Below are 19,941 nucleotides of genomic sequence, written 5' to 3'. Positions count from 1 at the left end.
TTTATGTGTTTGCCCTCATTGTTTCCCTCAGGCAAGATGGCGCGCTAATTTCTTCTGCAGTAAAGCTGATACTGCTGTGTGTATATAAGCGGTGGGTTGGGACATGGCTCGTATCCCGTGACCACGTCCTGTTGTGACGAAACGACGTAGGGAGGAGGAGCCATGCCCCAACGACACCGCGATTCTAGTACCCAGAAGCCACGGGTTGTTTTGGAGCCGGCCAGCTTTTCCTTTATACGCCTATTTACCACTGACGTCTGTAAGTGTATTCCTGATCTTGCTATTTAATAAATGTAAGGTTTTACGCTATGTGGAGCTGTTTATTTCTTTTTTGGTGACCCATCCTAACCATCCTGGTGCGGCCGGCTGAGAGGGTTTTTTGCAGACCGGATGACATCTAGTGACTGTTATACAGATCCCAGGCTGGGGTTGCAGCCATCCGCTCAGTAAGGTCTCCTATCACTAAGAGACCAACATCTTTTGGTAAGAGGCAGCAGTTTTGGAAGGTGGAGGTTTATCAATGCACCCTATTCACTGCAGCAAGATTACCAATATTTCATCTGTCACCTGGGGATATTCATTTTAATTTTTTTTTTTCTTATCCAGTATTTGGACTATTACCAATTTTGCTTTGTGTACTGTGGTTAGGGGCAATATCTGCACCTTTTAAGATTTGTTCACATCATTTAATTTTTACATATTTTATTCACGTTTTTTTGGAGATATTCATTTGTCACAGTGATTTTCGTTTGCCATATCTTTGTTAGGTTGTTTTGAGACATTTATTTGTCACTTGCATCACGTCACAACACCGTTTATTTATTTTTTGCAGGCATAGGAGCAATTCTTGTGTTTCACCACTCTAATTTTAAGGCATAGTGATTGTCACTTATGTTCAGATACCTCTCTATAAAGCTATAGGCACTTGATTCTGGCCTTTTTCACATCTTTAGCGCGACTTTTCTTATCTACAGAACATGCAGTTTACTACTTTTTAGTCGCAGCTCAAGCAGGTTTTGTTAAGCGCAGTATTTTATTTCACATTTCACCAGTCAAACCTCCCTTGAACCCTTGGGACTTGAACTTAGTTTTGTCTGTGTTACAAAAACAGCCATTGGAACCGATACAACATATTCCCTTAGTCCTTCTGACAAGGAAGTTGGTATTTTTGGTTGCTATATCCTCAGCAAGGAGGGTTTTGGAATTGGCTGCTCTTTCTTGTAAAGAGCCATATTTGATTATTCATGAGGACAGGGTGGTGTTACGCCCTCGTCCAGACTTTTTGCCAAAAGTGGTTTCAGGTTTTCACCTGAACCAAGATATTGTCCTGCCATCGTTTTTTCCAAAACCATGTTCCAGGGAAGAAAAGTCACTACATTGTCTTGATGTGGTGAGAGCAGTGAAAATCTATTTAAAGACAACTGCTCAGATTCATAAGACTGATGTCTTATTTATTCTGCCAGAGGGTCCTAAGAAAGGACAGGCAGCGTGGAAATCCACTGTCGCTAAGTGGATTCAGCAAGTTATAATTCAAACTTATAATTTAAGGGGTAAGATTCCCCCTTTTCAAGTTAGGGCACACTCTACCAGGGCAGTTAGTGCTTCTTGGGCAATGCATCACCAGGCCTCCATGGCTCAGATCTGTAAGGCTGCAACTTGGTCTTCAGTAGATACATTCACAAAATTGTATCAGGTGGATGTAAGGAGGAATGAGGATTTCGCCTTTGGATGCAGTGTGCTGCAGGCAGCAGTATAAGTCCTCAAGACTGGGGGTACCCTCCGGGTTGTGTCTCCCTCCCCACAAGTAGCATTACTATGGGACTTCCCATTAAGTAATTACTTAAGGCTCTGTGTCCCATGATATACAATAAAGAAAATAGGATTTTTATAACAGCTTACCTGTAAAATCGTGGGACACATGGGATTTAAGTATATTGCTTTGCTACAAAAAACTGATGTGCTCCTGGAAGGAGGAGGGGTTAGATAGGGAGTGAAATTCCTGGATTGGGTATACCAGTGTCCATCACCTGAAGGTGGCCTATAACCCATTACGTAATTACTTAAGGCTCTATGTCCCATGATGTACTCCAAGAAAAGGATTTTATAATGTGCTATTTTTCATAATGTGCTAGTATGCTACGCATACTAGCAAATTATGCCATTTCCTTGCAGGTGTTTTTTCTTTTCTCTTTACAACAAGTAAATCTGAGCAAGAAAAAAAATATATACCTAAACATAGCAATTTCAGTGTTAACTGGGGCATTATCCTTCACAAAATTATACAAACTCCTAAAAATGTGACTAATGCAGAATATCAGTCTGGCAATTAGGGCTGAAACAACTAATCGGGAAAATAGTTTAGTTTATCAAAATAGTTGTCAACTATTTTGATAATCGATTAGTTGGTCAGCCGATTATTTGGCCTGCAAAAAAATGCATTATTTGTTTACATATCAGAAAATACAGTTCAGCACATGATCCATACATGTCAGTATACACTGTGCAACACACACATATCTCAGTACACTGTTCATACATGTCAGAATACACAGTGCAGCACACATACAGTTCAGTACACCGTTCATACATGTCAGTAAGTGTCTGAGAACTTGTGAATGTGTGAGGAGCAATGCCTCATGGAACATGTAGTCCTGGGGAAGTAGAAGGAAGTGAGTGATTCTAAAGGCAGACCTTTTTTTTACTGTGCTATGGGGCACTCAGTACTATACTTTATGGCTTGTGATAGGAGCACCCTGAAGGCAGGAGGAGCCAGTAATGCCGGAGGGGGACCCCAGAAGAGGATAAACAGGGCTCCTCTGTGCAAAATCAGTACACAGAGCAGGTAAGTATGACACATTTGTTTATAAAACAAAAAAAAAATAATCCAATGTTTACAATCTCTTTAAGGGCTCTGTGCAGGGAAAATCAGCATCTGAAGTGAACCCAGAGAGCTGGAGGCTAAAATAAAAGTTTACCAGTATTGTGCATTATATTTAAAGTGGGGTTCCACCCAAAAAAACCAAAAATACCTGAAAAATTCTAAAAAAAATCCCCAAAAAAACATTTGGATATATATTTTTTTTTCTTACCTCTAAATGCCTGTTACTAGGTGGTCCCTCGTAGTCTGCCTCTTCCTTTGCCTGGGCTGGTGACATCACTTCCCCCTTGGCACAGGAAGGGCTCGGCTCTGCTCCCTCCCTCCTTTCAATCATCTGGGACCCATTACAGGTCCCAGGTGATTGAGCGGCCAATCACGGCGCACGGCGCCGCTCGCACATGCGCAGTGGGTGCCAGGCTGTGAAGCCACAGCCCGGCACCCACAGTTGAAATGCCGGCGCCGACGAGAGGAGGGGGGGACGAGCGGGGCTTCGATCCCCCGCATCGCTGGACCCAGAGACAGGTAAGTGTCCAATTAAAAGTCAGCAGCTGCAGTATTTGTAGCTGCTGACTTTTATTTTTTTATTTTTTTAATGGACCCCCTGGGTGGAACTCCTCTTTAAATGATTACCGGTATATTTAAAAAAAGAAGTCACAGCCTTTAGTACTACTTTAATAGAAAAAAAAAAAAGATTTATATCCCCACCCCTCATATAGCTTTTTGTCTGACTTCAAGATTCATACAGTCGTATGCAAAAGTTTAGGAACCCCTGACAATTTCCATGATTGTCATTTATAAATATTTGGGTGTTTGGATCAGCAATTTCATTTTGATCTATCAAATAACTGAAGGACACAGTAATATTTCAGTAGTGAAATTAGGTTTATTGGATTAACAGAACATGTGCAATATGCATCAAAACGAAATTAGACAGGTGCATAAATTTGGGCACCCCAACAGAAAAATCACATCAATATTTAGTAGAGCCTCCTTTAGCAGAAATAACAGCCTCTAGACGCTTCCTATAGCCTGTAGTGAGTGTCTGGATTCTGGATGAATGTATTTTGGACCATTCCTCTTTACAAAACATCTCCAGTTCAGTTAGGTTTGATGGTTGCCGAGCATGGACAGCCCACTTCAAATCACCCCACAGATGTTAAATTATATTCAGGTCTGGGGACTGGGATAGCCATTCCAGAACATTGTACTTGTTCTTCTGCATAAATGCCCGAGTAGATTTTGAGCAGTGTTTTGGGTCGTTGTCTTGTTAAAATATCCAGCCCCGGCGTAACTTCAACTGTGTGACTGATTCCTCATCATTATTCTCAAGAATCTGCTGATATTGAGTGGAATTCATGCGACCCTCAACTTTAACCAGATTCCCAGTACCGGCACTGGCCACACAGCCCCACAGCATGATGGAACCTCCACCAAATTTTACTGTGGGTAGCAAGTGTTTTTCTTGGAATGCTGTGTTATTTTGCCACCATGCATAACGCCCCTTGTTATGACCAAATAACTCAATCTTTGTTTCATCAGTCCACAGCACCTTATTCCAAAATGAAGCTGGCTTGTCCAAATGTGTGTTTGCATACTCAAGCAACTCCGTTTTTTGGCGTGTGTGCAGAAAAGGCTTCTTTCGCATCACTCTCCCATATAGCTTCTCTGTGGAAAGTGCTCTGAATTGTTGAAGGATGCACAGTGACACCATCTGCAGCAAGTTGATGTTGTAGGTCTTTGGAGGTGGTCCGTGGGCTGTTTTTGACCATTCTCACCATCCTTCGCCTTTGCCTCTCCAATATTTTATGTGGCCTGCCACTTCTGGCCTTAACAAGAACTGTGCCTGTGGTCTTCCATTTCCTCACTATCTTCGTCACAGTCGACACTGACAGCTTATATCTCTGCGATAACTTTTTGTAGCCTTCCCCTAAACCATAATGTAGAACAATCTTTGTTTTCAGGTCATTTGAGAGTTGTTTTGAGGCCCCCATGTTGCCACTCTTCAGAGGAGAGTCAAAGAGAACAACAACTTGCAACTGGCCACCTTAAATACCTTTTCTCATGATTGGATGCACCAGTCTATGAAGTTCAAGGCTTAATGAGCTCACCAAACCAATTGTGTGTTCCAATTAATCAGTGCTAAGTAGTTGCAGGTATTCAAATCAACAAAATGACAAGGGTGCCCAAATTTATGCACCTGTCTAATTTCGTTTTGATGCATATTGCGCATTTTCTGTTAATCCAATAAACCTCATTTCACTACTGAAATATTACTGTGTCCTTCAGTTATTTGATAGATCAAAATGAAATTGCTGATCCAAACACCCAAATATTTATAAATGACAATCATGGAAATTGTCAGGGGTTCCTAAACTTTTGCATACGACTGTATACCCTGTATATCCTACTCCTGGGTATATTTATTATTATATGTATAGTAGAAGGGGTGGAAGTGAGAAAATATATATATATTTATTTATTTATTTTTATTTATTTATTTTTTTTATTTTCACTGTTTCACAGTATAATTTAACCCCTTATAGTAGTGATTATCTGCAGTTTTTGTACTATAAAGGGCTATTTTTTTTTTTTAACCCCAGCATGACCGGTGATAAAAAAGCATGCTTCTGCTACTAAATGTCTTATGCTGGCCATACACGTATCAATTGTTGGACAGGAATATTCGTATGAAAATTCTTTGTACATTTGACGAATGAACTAATGTTATTTGAAAATGTCACTTACATTTAACATTCAATTTTAAATGTAATATATTTTTTGAATGAAAATCACATACACTGTCCGAAAATTCATTCAGTCAAGAAAAGTTTTCTATTCGCTCCTGTGAATTTTCCTGTCACTGTGGTCGAAAACGAACGTCGCTTTGACCCCACTAACAATAAGACAATCGAACTAATACACTTAAAACAAACATTTTCAAAGGAAAAATTTGTTCATGTATAGCCAGCATAAGTGACAGCAGGCACAGGTTGTTTGTTTTAAGCTACCTGCCTATGACAAGGGAGTCTGTCATGCATAATATTATATAACCGTCCTGTCTGAAAATCTGCAAAACAGTGTTTTAGGTCCTTTTAAATTTGAGTCTGATGATATGTGCCAGATTCAACCTCTAATAATACAAGGGTTCTTTAATGTTTCTTTATGTTTCCACGCTTTTCTTTAAACTCTATGAAATATAAAAAAAAGTGCCAAAACTTTTTAAAGAGCCCATATATCTTTTTTATATGTTATTCTCAGAGTTGGTTAGATTAATTATTTAATCAATTAATCAAAGCAATAATTAGCCAATTAATCGATTATGAAAATAATTGTTAGTTGCAGCCCTACTGGCAATTAATTTGATATTTTATTTACAGAATAGACAAGTGGTTAGGCCTCGCTGATGTGATTTACTGATGATGCTGCATATGTACCCTGTGTTTTTGTTACTAATTACCATTTGTTGTTTATCAGGAGTGCTACATACACAATCTTCTGAGGATCACTGTATACTTCCCAGTGCTTGGGTTGGAAATTTTGGAACTTGTGACAGAGAAGCTGCTGAAAATTGATGTATGTATGTATTAATATATAAAAATTCCATAACATATTTCTTTAACCACTGTATAAAATAACTTAAGAACCCTTTCTGTTCTTAGGGTTTCTTAGATTTATTTTACTAATTGCCAAGTATTTGTAGCCTTAACAGAAGGTAGGACATCTCTATGGCTTTACTTTGTTTTTTTTTTTTATTTTTAAGAGTAAGGCTGATAGACAAGTACATAAAAGTTGAATGTAAGGAGAACGCAAGAGGGTGCCCAACGATGTGTAGCAATTGGAAACCTTTATTAAATAAAGATAATTGGCAACTCACTTATGAGAAATGTCTGTAAGCACTTGTCATGATTATCATCTGACCACCAGTGGAGTAGTGCCCTAGTAGTCTGTAACTCCAATGCTAGGGCACTCGGTCACCACCATCAGCCAAGTATGGAAGAGAGCAGGAAGCAGGTGAAACAGGAAGTGAAACCACCGTGGAGTACAAGGCCTGATCGGAGGGAATATCATAGCCAATCAGCCGTGAGGGGCATGACTATGCGTTTTGGAGCCACCCTGCTTCTTTGACTGTTTAATTGGATTTGAGGGTGCTTTTTATACCCTGGGCAAAGAACTTAACACTTGTAACTATGAGTGCCAGAAAACATTACTTTAGGCAAGACTATAATTAAAGCACTGCCTAGGAATTAGATACATAAAATGCAGAAGTAAAAAAAAAATACATTAACCACTTAAGGACCGAGCCTCTTTCTGACATTTGGTGTTTACAAGTAAAAAAGTTTTTTTGTTAGGAAATTACTTAGAACCCCCAAACATTATATATTTTTTTTTTTAACACCCTAGAGAATAAAATGGCGGTCCTTGCAATACTTTCTGTCACACCGTATTTGCGCAGCAGTCCTACAAGCGCACTTTTTTTGGAAATAATACACTTGATACACAATATGTCACTCTTCAAAATTGCACCCGCTTGTGAAATGGCGACAAACTTTTACCCTTAAAAATCTCCATAGGCGACGTTTAAAAAATTCTACAGGTTGCATGTTTTGAGTTACAAAGGAAGTCTAGGGCTAGAATTATTGTTCTCGCTCTATCGATCGTGGTGATACCTCACATGTGGTTTGAACACCGTTTTCATATGCGGGCGCTGCTCATGTATGCATTCGCTTCTGCACGCGAGCTCAGTGGGACGGGGCGCGTTTAAAAAAAATTTGTTTTTTTTAATTAATTTTACCTTTTTATTTTTTATTTTTACAATGTTCTTTAAAAAAAAAAAAAGTGTCACTTTTATTCCTATTACAAGGAATGTAAACATCCCTTGTAATAGCAAAAGGCATGACTGGACCTCTTAAATTTGAGATCTGGGGTTAAAAAGACCTCAGATCTCATATTTACACTAAAATGCAATAAAAAAAAAATTAAATGTCATTTAAAGATTAAATAAAAAGGTCTCTTTAAGAGCTATAGGCAAAAGTGGCATTTTGACATCGCTTCTGCCCTGCAATGGTATGGAGACGGGTAGGGGCCATCTTCCCCTCACACATCATCATACCAAGCCAGCGAGAAGACCCAATCGCCTTCACTGCTACCGACAGCTCCGGTAAGTGGTGGAGGGCACCAGAGAGCGGCAGGAGGAGCCCCTCTCCCGCCGCTGATAAAAGTGATTTTGCAGCGAATCCAACGCAGATACCACTTTTATCTGAAACCGGACCACTCACTGAAGAAGAGGATACTGAGGTTATGGCAGACGGATAGCTGCTGACATAACAACGATATCCCTCTTCAAAGTGCCGACGTATATCGGCATGAGCCATTCCGGAAGCGGTTAAAAAAAATGGTAGGGGCGCATGCGCAAAGCCGTCCAAGCAAGTTATGCTTGAGTGAGACTCTGCACCAATGAGCCACCCGCTTGCACCCGCCTCCTCCACCTGCTGCCTCCACAAGTAGCTGGAAACCGATGGTTTGAAACGGAGATAAACTGGAGAACAAGCCGAGATCCAGACAGACGCTCAAACCTCCACATCCTAGAGTCAGTGATAGATCTCTAATCCACCATTACCACACTCTTTCTTTCAGGAACTGACTCCCTCAATCCCCATAGAAAGGCTTTAAATGGGTAGAATCCATAGATCCCTAGCACAGCGTCCAGAAGATGGCCCGCCTCAAGATATTATGGTAGAACTCAACTTCTTTCGTACAAACAGCTAATGATGGCATCTCGTAATAAGGAATCACTAATGTATCAGGGTCACCATTACCAGATATTCCAAGACCTCTCCCAGATCACTCTTTCCAAAGGGAAAGAGATGAAGCCCCACCTACAGGTTTTACAACCACATCAAATTGCCTATCGCTGGCATTTCCCCTTTCCCCTTTGCCATTCGGTTCTCCTACAAGGGATCTTCATACTGTTGTGGAAAATTTTATGTTAATGTATTGTCATAAGAGTCTCCCAGTGTCTGTTCTCTCGCAGCCCGCTCTAAAGAGCTGACTGGGGCAGACTGACGCTGGTTGAGACCTGTTAGGTAGTGGAAAACTTCCTGGTGTTTGGAGAGAGGTGTTTGCGGAGAGAAGACATGTCCGCCAGCAAAGGGCCCCTGTGCAATGCACAGAACGATCGTTTGGTGGGGGGTGTGTTCGCTCTGCAAAGACATTATCGGTTTAGCGGTTGTTTGCTCATGTCACCCCCGTATGCCTGATCAACATATTTGGGGTGCCATGACGTACACCTGCAGATAATCTCCCATCGATGAGGAACTCTAGTCATTTGGTTGTATTTTGTTGTGTTGTTAAATCCTTATATGGTCATTCACATCCTGTGTTCATTTCCTGTGAGGTCACAAGCTTTGTAAGAGGTGTTTGGCTGTTGGAAGCCCAACCCTCGAGTTTTGGGACTTCCTGTTATTTTAATAAAGAGCCAGGACTCTGCTCGGCGGGGGGGGGGGGGGGGGCTTGCTGGCAGAGTGATGCTGGAGCTGAGAACGTAAGGATGTGTGGATGTCTGTTTGTGGGTAATGGGGCACACACCGGAGGATTGGCTACGGCAGAGGATGGCATACGATCAGAAGGTGAGATGCATTTATATCTTTAGACGAAATTGTTATTATTAGAAACAGGAGATTTGGCTGTGTGCAGCCAAATTTTGCTGTCACTACCAATCTAAATCTGTAGAAGACCTCCAGACCACGTTTCAGAATCTACACCTCCTGCCTACTGAACCCATAGCCGAGGGATCTTGATGCAGAGCAGCCTCCAGCTCCCCCAGGAACCCACCAACCTTCTCAGGACTAAAGGCTGCATCCAGTGCGAGCAAACATGGCTGCTACATCTCCCCGGGTCTGGCCCCAGAAGAAGACTCCATGGACTGAAACTCTGGCCCTGGTAATGAGAGGTTCCCCCTCCCCATTTAACTTTCTCCTTTCACTGGCCTTTATGGCAAATCCATTAGGTGACACCTCTTGAACAGTATCCGGATACTGTTCTCCCTATTGAAATGTCCAAACTCTACTCTTCAGTCCATTTAAATACTAAGGTTAAACTCTGTTAGCTGTAGGCCTACAGCTCTCCCATCCTTTCTCCCAATCTATAACCCTTCCACCCCTGTCCACTACCCCTCACCTTCCACCTCCCCAACACTCCTTTCCTTTATTGGTAATGGTTTATTAGCTAATAATAATGTCTGTTGTCAAGGGTGGCTCAAGTTCTCTGGATGCTTTGGCTTCAAAACCTCCTCCTACGGAGAGCTCTTCTACCCCTCCTACATGGAGGGACTTGGGACTCCCTTAATTCCAAGGCATCCACAGCCCTTGACCTCCAAGCTAATTCTTGGTGGCCCCCTGTAGCCATGCGCTCCTCCCTGTCCATGTTGGACATGGAGACTCAGTTTCACCCTGGTCACGATTACTCGCAAAGTCTGGCCAACCGCATTTTTTACAATGTTCTTAAACCTTTTTACTAGCTTTATCTAGAATTATCTATCACTATTATTATTATTATTATTATTATTATTAATAATTATATTATAATTATCACTAGAGCAAGAGCTCTCATGACCAGACCTAGGAGCTTCCGTGCCTCTATTTACTCAGACATGTTTATGATCTACACACAATGGTTTATCTTTGTTCTTACAAACTATAGATTATCTATACCAACACTCCCCAGGCAACTTGGTAGCCCATGGCGGCTCCCTGTTTGTCGGCATGGGACCCTTATGTTATATGCACTGTTAAAACTTGATAAACTATCAGTACTTTATTACCTTGTTTGTGACTTTTTTAGGCTGTTATAGTCATGGAGACAGTCCACTTCTCCCCCACCTAGTCCTCCAGCACCTTACCTCCACATTTTCTATTGTTTTTAAATTTTTTTTTCATTACCAGTTATTCCTTGGACTACCACGTTTTTTTAGGTCCAACGGTATAGTAGAAGTTTCTACACCCTTGGACCTCCAGATCCATCGCTTCCTTACTCTCTGTAGTGCTCACCGTCTCCCCCCTATCTACTTCTTCTACCACCCCTCTATCTTCCTTTCATTTTAACCCTACTCTGCCACCCTCCTCTGCTCCTCCTCCCCTCCCTAGAGAGGTACCCCCCTCCCCCCAGCCTCAAGGTTGTTGGTGAGTACAACCTTAAAACCTCAGGTCCCAATAATGGCCTCCCTTACTGTCCTAACACTAAATGTTCAAGGCCTCAATTCCCCAGCGAAAAGGACTAAGGCTTGGTTCACACTGGAACTGGCTGCAGATCGCACAAGAACGCTGTGCGTCCCCATTCTTCGATTCTGGGACAAATCAGGGCTGAATCTTTGCCTGAATTCGGCCCTGAAACGGAGCCAAAGACGCCCAGTGCTTCTGTGCAGTGCACTCCGCAGCTGTCCCAGAGATATGTGAACCGGCTCCATAGAAAGTGACAATCGTCTCCTATTATGCTCCCAAAAGAAACCCTATCTCCTTTCTTTCCCATTTACTATCAGTGGTGTCCTCCAACATAACAGGAACGCTCCTGATATGTGGTGACTCAGGTGATATACCCTTTCTTAGACAAATGTCCAACCTCGCCAAATGCTCAACGCCTCTCCTTTCAGCAACTCCTGAACCAATATACTCTACTAAAAAGAACCCAACTAGACGCCAATATACCCACTACTCCCACCCTCATAAACAATTTTCCCGAATGAATAACATTATCGTTAAAATCCGTACCTCCCCGCTTGTCCTAACCTCGACAATTGCACCTTGCTTATGGTCTTACCATAATGCAGTCATAACCTCCTTCTCTTCCTTAGTCCCTAGACCTAATCACCATTTCTGGACTATTAATGACAGCTTGCTAGCCAACCCAACCCACTGCCAAGACCTTGAAGACTACATAACTAAAAATTGTGCATCAGAAGTCTCCCCTCTAACATTATAGTAGGTCCACAAACCTGTTATTAGGGGAATGTGCATCAGCCGAGCATCACACATCACAAAGAGAAACTTCTTCAACATAAGCGGCCTTCTATAAGGCTTCACAAGCGTTCAAAGTCTTGCCCACAATCTAAATCTGTAGAAGACCTCTAGGCCACGCTTCAGGATCTACACCTCCTGCCCACTGAACCCGTAGCCGATACGGCCCTATACCAGAATCCAAAAGCATATATATGGCTTCTGTTCTGACCCTTTCCACATTGAATGAGGGCCACATCAAGGTTGTCCTCTCTCCCCACTCCTTTTTGCCCTGGCAATCGAGCCTCTGGCATTCTTAATCCACTCAAACCTGAATATCCAAGGCATAGAGCTAGGTGGACATCAACATAAGCTATGCTTATTCATGGATGATGTTCTTATCTTCCTAACTTCTCCCTTAATCTCCTCTCCAATTCTTCTGGCCATACACTCTCGATTTGGACAACTATCTGACCTCCATGCCAACCCACAAAAATCCACAGCCCTAAATATTTCACTTCCCCCATTCCTTCAGTCCCACCTCTGCGAAATTCTACCCTTCCCCTAGGCCACCTAGCATATCACATACCTTGAGGTTAAATTTACAGCTAGACCCTCAGATCTCTCTTCAGCCAACTAACCCGCCTATGCTAGCACACCTTTCTACCCTCATGTCCAAATGGACTACACTACCCTTGGCCTGGATGGGCAAAATATCGGTAGTGAAAATGTCCATCCTCCCCAAAATCCTTTACCTCTTTCGGGTACTGCCAATACCGGTCCCGTCATACTCTGCGAATTCTACAATGCAGAACTCTCCAATTTGTATGGAGAAAAGTCAAACCTCATCTACTTAAACTAACTCTTTACGCTCCCCATATTAGAGGAGGCCTTGGTGTACCTAACTTTACAAAATATTATCATGCCATGCAGCTCGCACAACTTCCTAAATACCACGCCACAAAGGAAACACCCCTATGGGTTGCACTTCAGTCTGTGGACTGCGACCCTCTTTCTATGGCAAACCTTCTCTGGCTAACACCCTCACAATGACGCAACATTACCAACCCCATCACCAAACACGGCCTTTCCATCTGCGACCGACTCAAGCATCGCTTCAGTTTACAATTCCCTACTGTCATTTAGCCATAATCCCTACTTCTATCCGGCTTGGTCTTCCCCATTCTCCTTATCGGCCTGGACTCAAGCTGGTCTCCTACAAGCCCACCATCTTTTCTCCAATGGCTCAATCAAACCCTTTCCAGTCTTGTGCAATACATTGCACATGACTGGAAAGGGAAAGGGTTTGATTGAGCCATTTGGCCTACCATCAAGTCTTACAAGTCGAGCACTTCTTCTCCTCTCACACATCACCCGATCCTTCTGCCCCCCACTTCTCCACTTTTGAGCAGGCTTGCAAAAAAGACCCACATAGATATGGTCTAATCTCGGACCTCTATTCCCTACTTCTATCTCGCTCAGCGTCCTCCCCACCGGCCTAAACAAGCAAATGGGAACATGACCTTAACCAAACCATAGATCTAGCTGATTGGGCACATATATGGCAGACAACTAAGTCAGCCTTACCCAACATTGTAGCCCTGGAAAGCAACTACAAAGTGCTCACCAGATGGTATCTGGTCCCCACCAGGATCTCTAAATTCCTCCCCCAATACTCCCCACATTGTTTTAGAGGCTGCACTACACCAGGCACAAATATGGTGGGAATGTCCCATGGTACAAACATTCTGGACCGAAGTGTTTAAGATTTCAACCCTATTCAAGAAGCCACTGCAACCTGACCCTACCGTGGCTCTCCTGAACAACAAATCCTTGACTGTGGCCCACCGCCAATTCAAACTCCTCTTCATCACCATTGCGGTCATACAGACCATGGCAAAGGCCTGGAGATCCCCAACTCTATGTATTTTGGCAATGAAACACAGAATCACTTGGGCAATGATCCATGCCAAGATTTAAGCAGTCTTTCTGGACAAAGTTTCCTCCTACAAAAAATGATGGAGACCCTGGATAACTAATTTTCCTACCCACTGACTTTGCAGACTCACTCCTGCTACCTTACCAAACTACAGAATATTCAGTTTTTTTACTGGACATGGTCCTCTCTAGGGACCCCTATTCCTTTTGACCCTTCCTCCTCCCCCCTTCCTTTCCCTGTCAAACTTAGTTCCTTTTCCAACTTAACAGTATCTTAGCCGAGATACACGATAGCCTTAATTTCCCTTTCCCCCCTCTTTTTCTTAGACTACTTATACAGACTAGGTTCCACTTAAAGGCAACACTGAGGGGCTTACCCTCAGTATCGAAAATGTTGCATAGCACTTCTTGATCTGAAATAACCTCCTCTTTTTTGTCTATGCCTAAAGTTATTTAGCTATTTTTTTTTCTGTTATTTGTATTGATATGTTAAATGAGATTTGCTCAATAAAATATTTGAACAAGGAAAATAAAAAATGATTTGCAGCAGAAAATTAGGTTGTCAGAGTGAATGTTCACTCCATCTTGTGATTCTTTTGAGGCATGACACTTGTTTGTTTAACCACTTCCTGCCCGGCCTATAACAGAATGACGGCCAGGCGGTGGTTTAGTTATCCTGACTGGGCGTCATATGACGTCCAGCAGGATAACCCTCTAATGCGCGCCGACCAGGCACCTTGGACATAGCCCATCCTCGATTACGGTAAACAACCAATGAAATTGGCTGTTTTCCACGTGATCGGCTGTGTCCAATCACAGCTGGTCATGTTTGTCAACAATAGAGGATGCGCGCCCCCAGAGGCGCGCACTGCAGTGATCAGGGATGGCACGTGTCCCTCAGACATAGCCCACCCCCAATCAAGGTAAACCGCCAATGAAATTGGCGGTTTACCAGGTGATCGGATGTGTCCAATCACAGCCGGTCATAAGTGTAAACACTACGGCGGTTTCCAGGGATCTCTCCTTCTCTCTCCTCACAAGCCGATCGTGTGAGGAGAGAGAAAGAGAGATCTGTGAGTGAAACATTTACTGTTTTTACTGTCTGTACAACATGCGCCCCCCCATAAAGGGAACCTGTCACACAGCCCATCTGGACCTGTCACAGCCATTCTGTCACAAAGGCTGCCACCAGTACCGCCATTGGTACTGTCATCAGTACCATCTGGATCTGTCACAGCCCATCTGTCAAACAGCCCCGCCATCAGTACCGCCATTACTACTGCCCCACAGGCCCGTCATCAGTACTGCCATCAGTACCATCATCAGTACCATCACACAGGCCCGCCATCAGTAACCTGTCAGTACCGTCACACAGGCCTGCCATCAGTACTGCAATCAGTACCATCAAACAGGCCCACCAATAAGTACAGCCATCATGTCTCAAAGGGCTTACACGCCTGAGGAGGCATATGCCATCCTTACCATGTCAGATGATGAGAGCAGCGGGAAGCTCCCATCATCCGATTATGGTTCGGAATACAAGTCAGACGAGGAAACAGTCCCTCCTAAAAGAATAAGGAGATCAGGACCAAGATCTGAAGACCTGCCTACCACCTGCAGCGCCAGACCCCAGGAAGAGGAGCCCAGTACCAGTACTGGAATTACACACCCAACCTGAAGAATCCAGGCCCAGTCCTACCTTTCCTATGCCCTGGCAAACCCCTTATGGTTGCCTTGCCTGCCAACTCAGGATCCGCTATAATCCCCCCTTTCACCGCACAGCCAGGTGTGCAGCCCAACACTACATATTTTTCACAATTGGATTATTTTTATATATTTTTCCCACAAGATTTGTTGCAGAATATGGTGGACCAAACCAATCTGTATGCAAAGCAATTTATTGCTGCCAACCCCAATTCATCCTACGCCTTCATGTTCCAGTGGCGACGTCTCACACTGGACGAATTTAAATTGTTTTTGGGCCTTACGTTTAATATGGGGCTTAAAAAGAAGAACGAACTCCATGCCTACTGGTCCACCAACCCCATCCACCACATGTCCATATATTCTGCTGTCATGTCATGACGCCCTACGACATGATTATGCATTTTCTACACTTTAACGATAATTCGCAGTGCCCTACCAGAGATCACCCCAACCACAACAAATTGTACAAGATACGCTCCCAAATAAATTCATTTTCCCAACAATTTGCTGAAGTGTTTATCCCAGACCAAAACATTTGTGTGGACGAATTCCTTATACATTTTACTGGCCGACTGCACTTTAAACAGTATATCTGAATTAAGAGAGCCAGGGAAGGGTTAAAATTGAATAAATTGTGGGATCCAACCACTGGATATGTGTATACCTTCCAGGTTTATGAAGGCAAAGACTCCCAGCTCCAGCCCCGTGAGTACCCCACATATATTGGAACCAGTGGGAAAATTGTCTGGGAGCTGGCATACCCCCTGTTGAAAAAAGGATACCATTTATATGTGGACAATTATTATACTAGCCTGCTCCTTTTTCGCCACCTTTACCGTAAACAAACCCTGGCCTACGGTACCTTTAAAAAAAACGGAAGAGCTTCCCACAAAATCTATTTACAAAAAAATTACAAAAAAGAGAATCGGCATTCATGAGAAATGAGGAAGTGTTGGTCATGAAGTGGAGGGACAAGAAAGATGTCCACATCCTGTCTACCATCCACAGTGACACCTTGGTGGAGATCCAGAGAAGACGCGGCCCCGTTGTAAAGCCTGAATGTGTCCACGACTACAATCTGTACGTGGGGGGAGGATTTAAATGATCAGATGCTACAACCCTATTTGTCAACCCGAAAGTCCCGTTACTGGTATAAGAAAGTTGCATTTCATCTCTTTCATATGGCTATGTTTAATTTGTTTGTCTTCTACCAAAAAGCAACTGAAAACCAACAAATCACCTACCTCAAGTATATTGAAGACATCATCACTGCTCTGATTTACCACTGCTCTGAGTCGACTTCATGAGCAACATTTTCCCTATAATAATCCCCCCACAGAATCCGGAAGAAGATGCCAAGAGAAATGTCATGTATGCAGCAGAAGAGAAGTTAGAAGAGATACAAGTTATTATTGCCCCCAATGTCGTCCCTCTGAACCTGGCCTGTGCATCAGAGATTGCTTCAGAAGTTACCACACATCCATTAAATATTAATTCCCCTTCTTTTTAACAGACTGCCATTTGCCCATGTCAAATACCTGTGTGGATCATTTGCCTGCTGCCATGTTTCTACCTTCCATGTTAACTGACCCTGGCCTGTTTACCGACAATGTCTTTGCCTGCCGTTTTAAACCACGTTTCTGACTTCCACGTGCACCAACCTCAGCCTGTTTACCGACAATGCCTCTGCCGGCCATTTTAAACCACGTTTCTAACTTCCAGGTGCACCGACCTTGGCCTGTTAATCGGCCATGTTTTTGCCTGCCACTTGGACTGATCTTTTGCCCTTTTACTTTAGTACACAGGGGTCTCTCATATGTGAGGGGGGCTTCAGAATAGCATTCTGAGTAGAGAAAACCAGTTTTTGGTTTTCTAGGTTCCCAGAACAGGGTCTGGTTGTTCGGAGGCCTCAAAGAGATTTGGATGGGAGAAGCCTCTACCGCTGTCCCCCTGGCTCTAAGCTTGATGGTTCTTCCTGCTGCCTGGACCAATACTTTGGCTATGCTGACCATATCGCTGCCTGTAATGACCCAGGACTTTATGGACCATCTTTCTTCCTCCTGCATGGACCAATACTTTGGCTATGCTGACCATATCGCTGCCTGCTGCCTCTACTGACTATGGGCAGTAATTCTGCCTAGACATCTCTGCCTGCTACCTGGACCAATGTTCTGGCTGTGCTTTGACTGTGCTGACAGTATCTCTGCCTGTACTAACTATGAACAGTATTCCTGCCTGCTGCCTGGACGATTGCTTTTGCTGTTGCTGATCACATCCGTGCCTGCTGCCTGTACTGATGCTCTCTTCTGTGTGGACCACTGTACTGTACATGGGTAATCTTTTGTTATTTGGTATGTACATGCTATGTGTTAGAAATACGAAGGGCCTTCAAAAATGCGATTGGTAGTCAGAAAATTATATGTGTAATTTATGCTCCTAGAACGCCTGGAGTTGCTACTTGGATGTTGGGCCTCTGTATGTGACCAAGCTGTGTAAAAGTCTCACACATGTGGTATCGCTATACTCAGAAGGAATAGCAGAATGTATTTTGGGGTGTCGCTTTTGCTGTGTACATTTTGTGTATTGGAAATATCTTATAAATGGACAATTTTGTGTAAAAAAAAAAAAAAAATGTGTTTTCATTTTTTTTCACATTTTCCAAAACCGTCTGGAAAAAAATGAACTGTTCAAAACACTCATTATGCCTCATAGATTATACGTTGGGGTGTTTGCTTTCCAAAATGGGGTCATTTTGTGGGCAATTCTATTGTCCTGGTGCTCTAGGGCCTTCAAAAGTATAGTAGGTGGTTGAGAAATGAGATGTGTAATTTATGCTCGTAGAGCACCTGGAGGTGCTACTTGGATGTTGGGCCTCTGTATTTGGCCAGGCTGTGTAAAAGTCTCATGCATGTGGTATAATAATACTTGGGAGGAGTAGCAGAATGTATTTTGGGGTGTCATTGTTGCTATGAACATGCTATGTGTTAGAAATATCTTTTAAATGGACAACTCGTGTAAAAAAAAATTGGGTTTAATTTTTTTCCCCACATTTTTCAAAAATTTCTGGTAAAAAATAATCAGTTCAAAAGACTCATAATTATTATTATTATTATTATACAGGATTTATATAGCGCCAACAGTTTACGCAGCGCTTATATGCCTCATAGATTATACGTTGGGGTGTTAGCTTTCCAAAATGGGGTCATTTTGTGGGCAATTCCATTGTCCTAGGGCTCCAGGGCCTTCAAAATTGTAATAGGTGGTTGATAAATGATATGTGTAATTTATGCTCATAGAACGCCTGAAGGTGCTACTTCAATGTTGGACATCTGTCTGTGGCCAGGCTGTGTAAAAGTCTCACATGTGGTATCGCCATGAGTAGCAGAATGTATTTTGGGGTGTATTTTCAAGTTTGCATATGCTTTGTCTGAAAAATAACCTGTTATGACAAGTTTGTGTAACAAAAAAAAATAAAAAAAAAAATCTTAATTTTCCCAAGAATTGTGGGAAAAAATTACAGCTTCAAAAAACTCACCATGTGTCTTACAAAATACCTTGGATTGTCTGGCTTGTTAGAGTCTCAAGAACTGAGATAGACCATCAGTATCTCGTGTGATCAGATATCATTAGTTTTCAGTGATTGGCACCATAGCTTGTAGACTCTATAACTTTCACACAAAATACACACTAAGTTCTCAAGCCTAACCACTTGAAAATGGAAGACTTAGAGACAAAGAACAAAAAAGCAACGCTCTGTGGGTAAAGTCAAAAGTTGCATGAATTACATCTGAACTAGTAAATAGATGAAAAATAGTTTATTGCATTAAGAAGATGAACAATCCCTACACAGTTCTATGTAGGACTGTGGGATGTTAAAACAAATGCAGTAAACAGTCATAAAGCATAGAGGCATCAAAGCAAATGAAATGTTTAAAATGTTTTTTAAAAAAAACCTAATTGGTACCACACTGTAAACTGGGTAGGAGAAAGGTAATATAAACCAGGTGGCTTGCTGGTAAGATGTGGAAAGTAAACTACCTGAACCACATGGGGAGCGGTGACAGCCCAGTGGAGGGGAGGTGATGAACAGCCCGATGGCAACACATAGGAGACCAGGCTCCGTGGGTGGACACAATGGAAGCTGTACCAGCGGGAGAACACTGCTGGCTGCTTGTGATGAGCTTTGGCTGCTCGCGGGGCATGGCCTTGCCAGGTTGCAGGCAGTGAACAGCGTAATCTAAAACAGAACGATGGAGCCAGGGGGCCAAGAAAGCCACGAGACCCGGGCGCGCTGGAGGACATCACAGCTGCGTCCGGATGTGAAGGGAAGAAAAGCTTGTTTAGAGTGGTTGAACCGCATGCTTTGGTTGCCGTGACTGACATGATTCACACGTATGCGCTTTGTCAAAGTCACGGGGATAATGGCAACAG

The 19,941-nt window shown here is 42.9% G+C and overlaps 1 protein-coding gene across 4 annotated transcripts in view; it reads left to right on the top strand.

The window, feature by feature from the left end:
• Positions 1–19,941, top strand: part of RRN3 (RRN3 homolog, RNA polymerase I transcription factor) — a 1,085,194-nt gene that overhangs the window by 467,945 nt on the left and 597,308 nt on the right. For all 4 annotated transcript variants that reach the window (XM_073591180.1, XM_073591181.1, XM_073591179.1 and 1 more), the window contains one exon: positions 6,353–6,451. In XM_073591180.1, coding sequence (XP_073447281.1) covers positions 6,353–6,451 — 99 coding nt within the window. The remainder of the gene's footprint in view (positions 1–6,352; positions 6,452–19,941) is intronic.

Source organism: Aquarana catesbeiana, linkage group LG06 (genome assembly GCF_042186555.1).
Source record: "Aquarana catesbeiana isolate 2022-GZ linkage group LG06, ASM4218655v1, whole genome shotgun sequence".
NCBI lineage: Eukaryota > Metazoa > Chordata > Amphibia > Anura > Ranidae > Aquarana > Aquarana catesbeiana.
Note: the sequence above shows the minus strand (reverse complement) of the source record. Positions and strands in the feature narration are given on the sequence as shown.